A 6,000-nucleotide genomic window follows, 5' to 3' on the forward strand; every position below is an offset into this window, starting at 1 on the left:
AAACATTGGTACAACGTTCGCAGACCTCCAATCATCTGGTACCTCTCCTGTATCTAGTGTGGATTTGAAGATGATCCTCAGCGCATCCACTATTTCCTCCCTGGCTTCCTTTAACAACTTGGGATGCAAACCATCCGGCCCTGGCGATTTATCCACTTTCAAGGATGTCAGACCCTCCAGTACTTCATCTCTCATCATGCTTAACGTATCTAATATTTCACACTCCCAATGTCTATATCAACCCTCCCCTTTGTGAAGACAGAAACAAAAAACTCATTAAGAATCCTGCCCGCATCTACTGCATCCACGCAGAAATTCCCTTGTACGTCTCTGATAGGCCCTACCCTTTCCTTAGTTATCCTCTTGCTTTTAATGTACTGACAAAACATCTAAATCATTAACGTACACTACAAACAGCAAGGGTCCCAGCACCGATCCCTGCGGTCACAGGCTTCCACTCGCAAAAACAACCCTTGACCATCACTCTCTGCCTCCTGTCACTAAGCCAATTTTGGATCTACTTTGCCAAATTGCCCTGGAACCCATGGGCCCTTATCTTCTGAACCAATCTCCCATGCGAGACCTTATCAAAAGCCTTACTGAAGTCCATGTAGACTACATCAACTGCTTTACCCTCATCTACACATCTAGTCACCTCCTCAAAAAATTCAATCAAGTTAGTTAGACAAGATCTCCTCCTGACAAAGCCATGCTGACTATCCCTGATTAATCCCTGCCTCTCCAAGTGGAGATTAATCCTGTTCCTCAGAATTTTTTCCAATTGTTTCCCTACCACTGATGTTCGACTCACCGGCCTGTAATTACCTGGTTTATCCCTGCTACCCTTCTTGAATAATGGTACCACATTCACTGTCCTCCAATCCTCTGGCACCTCTCCTGTGGCCAGAGAGGATTTGAAAACTGATGTCAGAGCCCCTGCAATCTCCTCCCTTGCCTCACTTAACAGCCTGAAGAAGGGCCTCTGACCTGAAACTTTAACTCTGCTTCTCTCTGCACAGATGCTGCCAGACCTGCTGAGTATTTCCAGCATTTCTTGTTTTTATTTTTGCCTGGGACACATCTCATCTGAGCCTGGAGATTTATTCACTTTTAAGCCCGCTAAAACAGCTTTAAAAGCTTTGAATTTCTAATTTCCTTTTTTACTTCACCCCTGCACTTTCTATACTCCTCTAGGCTTTCTAAAGTATTTAGATATTTGTGATCATCAAAAGCTCTCTTTTTCTGCTTTAACTTACACTGTAAGCTTCTAAATAACCAGGGGCTCTAGCTTTGGCAGTACCACCCTTCATCTTTGTCGGGCCATGCCTACACTGTGCCTGTAGCATCTCCCTTTTGAATGTCAGCCTTTGGTTCTATTTCACTCTGACTAGGTCTGCTTTCATCCCATTGAAGTTATTCCTCTTCCTATTTAGAAGTTCTAGTTTAGATTGGTCCTTGCTCTTCTCCAACTGATCTAAACATTATATGCTTATCACTCTTCCCCAAGTCTTCCCCCACATTTACTAGCTGATCTCAAAGATAGCATGGCTCAGTGGGTAGCACCTCTTGAGCTGACAGCCTTCTGACTAAAGCAAGTCCCATTGCAGAGACTTGAGCACAAGAATCTAGGGTGTGCTTGGGGTGCAGTACTGAGGGAGTGCTGCACTGTCACAGATGCAGTCTTTCGGATGAGATGTTAAACCGAGACACCATCAGCTCTCTGGTGTCCTGGCCAATTGGTATCCCTTAACTGGAATCACAAGCAGATTATTGGGTCATTTTCACATTGCGGTTTGGGGATTTTCCTGTGTGCAAATTAGCTGCTGCGTTTCCTACATTACAACAGTGACAGCACTTCAAAAATACTTCATTGGCTGTGAAGCACTTTGGAATATCCTGAAGTTGTGAAAGGCACTATATAAATGTAAGACTTTCTTTCTGCTCTCAAATAATCTAGGTTCTGAATAATAATTATGTTCAGTCATTAACCTGTTCCGCCCTTGTAAAAAGATTGATCCTTGTGTCATGTGCTCAAAAATCAGCTCATCCAGATAGATTCGAAGCTCATTGATACTGTTTCTGGAAGTCTCAAGATTAGAAGCCACTTGGCTTGGGGTTAGGTTATCTCAAGATCACATACATTCTCAAGGCCTTTTTAAAAAAAAATTATACAAAACACCAAGAAATCAGGTTGAACAAGGTGTGACATATTCTGCAGTGATGCCCAGGGATCAGTATTAGGACCACTTCTTTTCTTGATATATATATTAATGACCTGGACTTGGGTATACAGAACATAATTTCAAGATTTGCAGATGACAAAACTCAGAAAAGGTGTAAACAGTGAGGAGGAAAGAAACTGACTTCAGGAGGACCTAGATCGACTGGTGAAATGGGAAGGCAAAAGGCAGCTGTGATTTTACAGACGTGCGAGGTAATACGTTTTGGTAGGAAGAATGGGGAGAGGTAATATATACTAAATAATACAACTTTAAAAGGAGTTCCATGAAGAGAGAGACCTGGAGATGCATTTATACAAATCATTGAAAGTGGTAGGACAAGTTGAGAAAGCTGTTAAAAAGGCATACAGGTTCCAGGGCTTTATAAAGAGAGGTATAGAGTGCTAAAGCAAGGTTGTTAGGCTCAACCTTTAAAAAACACTGGTTAGAGCTCAGCTGGAGTATTCTAGCCAGCTGGCCACATTTTAGGAAGAGTGTTGAAGCTTTGGAGAGGATGCAAAGGAGATTATTCTCGATGATTCCATGATTCAAACTTTTACATATAACTTACTGTTTATTGGATCACAAGGCCTAATGTAACGTTGGCAATTTACAGGAAAAGTTCAATCTTAGACAGCAGCTCCAATATGGAATCAAACAGCACAAAAGGAAGCCATGCAGTCCATCATGCCTGTGCTGGCTGTTTGAAATAGCTATCAAATTAGTCCCATTATGTTTAAAAAATTATAATCAACAATACCTGGGTTCTCCATTTTTGGTCTAAATGCAATGATCCTGGGCCACGCTATTCCTCCTAGTCCACACCCTTAAACCAGAAAAATGTTAATAATTTCAGCAACACAAGAATTTTATGGAAAAGGCCATTAGCTATTTTATATCAACAGTTTGCATTTTCAAAAAACACCTTAACAAATGATCCAAAGGCTCTGGGCTAGGTCAGGAGAAGCTTAGAGAGATGCATTTTCAGCAAGATTTTACTTGCTGGAGAGGCAGAGGTTTAGGAAGAAATCCAGGGTGGGTACGACGGTGAATTCACTGGTCAAATCTCCCCAGGGTGGGTACGGTGGTGGATTCACTGGTCAAATCTCCCCCAGGGCAGGTACGACGGTGAATTCACTGGTCAAATCTCCCCAGGGTGGGTACGGTGGTGAATTCACTGGTCAAATCTCCCCCAGGGCAGGTACGACGGTGAATTCACTGGTCAAATCTCCCCAGGGTGGGTACGGTGGTGAATTCACTGGTCAAATCTCCCCCAGGGCAGGTACGACAGTGAATTCACTGGTCAAATCTCCCCCAGGGCAGGTACGACGGTGAATTCACTGGTCAAATCTCCCCAGGGTGGGTACGACGGTGAATTCTGGCCCAAGATCCAATCTTTTGTTAAATCAAAAGATGATTCCCAGGAATACAACCTAAACTAGTTGGGATGTAATTATTGCCTCGATTTAGAATTAATGCCCCTTCATTGATACTTCGTCCTCTTGAACTTACGAATCACTAACAACAAAAGACATTTTCAACTCAGTAACTTTTGTTTAAACATCTACTTTCCGCCGAAATCAAATCGTCTATTATCCATTTAAGGGAAAATCTTCCGAAAACCCGCCGAAGCCACAGTGAGAAAGTTTATTTCAGCATCGTGACGATATCACTGAAATCTGTAACACAACCCCAACAAAAAAAAACTATCAATTCCAATTTAAATTTATAATCAGAACTTACTGTTATTCCCCAGCTCACCAGATTTAAGAAAACATTTTCTTTACAGGGATAAACATTTTTTGCTGATCTGGAGGACAGTTCCGGACATTTCCCTGTCTTCACGAAGCTTCTCTGTCCTCGATCGTAAACTCAAATTAAACTGAAAAGACAAAACACTCAAACCGAAAACCAGCTCCTCACAAGCAAAGAGTGCTCACGTTTCCGGAGTCGGGTCCCGGGGCTCGGACTCGGAGCGGGTCCCGGTCTCGGTCCCGGGGTTCGGTCTCGGAGCGGGTCTTGGTCCCGGTCCCGGGGCTCGGTCTCGGAGCGGGTCTTGGTCCCGGTCCCGGGGCTCGGTCTCGGAGCGGGTCTTGATCCCGGTCCCGGGGCTCGGTCTCGGAGCGGGTCTTGATCCCGGTCCCGGGGCTCGGTCTCGGAGCGGGTCTTGATCCCGGTCCCGGGGCTCGGTCTCGGAGCGGGTCTTGGTCCCGGTCCCGGGGCTCGGAGCGGGGAAATTGTCGCCCGGGAAATTTTGGCAACTCACCTGGCGCAAGGGAATGAGCTGCTTTAACTAAGGATCCTGTAGAGAATAATCTCCATTGCTGTCACTGAATGAGGAAATGATTGACGATATCAGGAAGTGGAGATGGTGAAAAGTTAGTTGCAGAGCCCCGGAGAGTGAATCACATTACTGCTTCTGGAAAAACTCCAGAGTCAACCCAAAAAATCGAACAAATGTGCTCCCATTATTTAGAAATACAGCACTGAAACAGGCCCTTCGGCCCACCGAGTCTGTGCCGACCATCAACCACCCATATACTAATCCGACACTAATCCCATATTGCTACCACGTCCCCACCTGTCCCTATATTTCCCTACCACCTACCGAGACTAGGGGCAATTTATGATGGCCAATTTACCAACCTGCAAGCCTTTTGGCAGGAAACCGGAGCACCCGGAGGAAACCCACACAACACAGGGAGAACTTACAAACTCCATACAGGCAGTACCCAGAATTGAACCCGGGTCGCTGGAGCTGTGAGGCTGCGGTGCTAACCACTGCGCTGCCCCAATTAATAACACCCAAATTAACAAAAACATAAGAAAACGTGTTACATGAAATGGGAATATTATTTGACTACATGCTTTAGTCCTTATGGTTCCCAGCCATTGTAGAACCCGCTCTCGGAGATTAAGAATTCACCTGAGGAAGTGTATTGCTTACAGTTTTTTTTAAAGTATACAGGCCTCTTTTAATATCTTGTAGTTTTTGTTCAGGCAGTTCTGGGCGAGGATACACCCAGAAGGCAAAGCAAACAGGTTTCTGAATCATACCGGAGGGGAATAAGGTTCCATTCAATGATCAATTGGGGTTTGATGACTAATTCGTCAGGGAATGGGCTCGAATATAAAGAATAGAATGATTTATACAATCGTTAAATTGGTGTTGATAATGAGTACGTTACAGTACAAAGCTCCAGTTAATTGTTAAATTGGATATGTTAACCAATACACAGGAGCAATATGTCAGGTGCTGGAAATCTGAAATAAAAGCAGCCTCCGGTACCGACGGCGCCGCCGAGTTGGAGTTGGCAGCCGGGAGGTTGGGGCAGTTCTTACGACCATGCCCCACCCCCTTACAGACATGGCACCGCACCCCGTCCAAGGTCCAGAAGATGCGGTAAGCCGTCCCCTGGAACTCTACATTAAAGTGGCCCTCTGTAACCTCCTCCCGCGCCAGCTGCATGAATAACTGGCGGCGGAAGGAGTACACGTGTCGGAGGCTGTTCTCCCGAAGACCGAGCGGGACTGGGGTGAGCCCCGTCTTTACCTTCCCCAGATGGTGCAGGTGGGGAAGGAGGAGCTCACCAGGAATGAAGGGCGGGACATTAGATAAAATGACTCTTTGCGCAGTGGCCTCCAGGGGGTCTACTGGCAGAAAGGTCCCGCCCACAGTGAACCCCTTGTTCAGAGCCAGGGACACCGCCCGCTCGGTCTTCAGGAAAAACACTGCCTTCCCGTACATTTTAGAGGCTGCAACAATGGCCGAAGGGCCGAC

General features: G+C 45.6%; 1 protein-coding gene across 4 annotated transcripts in view; it reads right to left on the reverse strand.

The window, feature by feature from the left end:
• The window catches only part of LOC137374993 (leucine-rich repeat-containing protein 31-like), a 116,396-nt gene extending 111,845 nt beyond the window's left edge, over window positions 1-4,551 (reverse strand). Inside the window, exons 1-2 of one of the 4 annotated variants that reach the window (XM_068041616.1) lie at window positions 4,160-4,551; window positions 2,980-3,045 (exon numbers count right to left, since the gene is read on the reverse strand). In XM_068041616.1, the coding sequence (XP_067897717.1) occupies window positions 2,980-2,992 (13 nt within the window). In that variant the 5' untranslated portion in view covers window positions 2,993-3,045; window positions 4,160-4,551. Of the gene's footprint in view, window positions 1-2,979; window positions 3,046-3,962 lie in introns of all 4 variants that reach the window. The other 3 variants (XM_068041614.1, XM_068041613.1, XM_068041617.1) reach the window with 3 other exon arrangements.
• Window positions 4,552-6,000: the final 1,449 nt, after the last annotated feature.

This window comes from Heterodontus francisci, chromosome 11 (assembly GCF_036365525.1).
Source record: "Heterodontus francisci isolate sHetFra1 chromosome 11, sHetFra1.hap1, whole genome shotgun sequence".
Taxonomy (NCBI): domain Eukaryota; kingdom Metazoa; phylum Chordata; class Chondrichthyes; order Heterodontiformes; family Heterodontidae; genus Heterodontus; species Heterodontus francisci.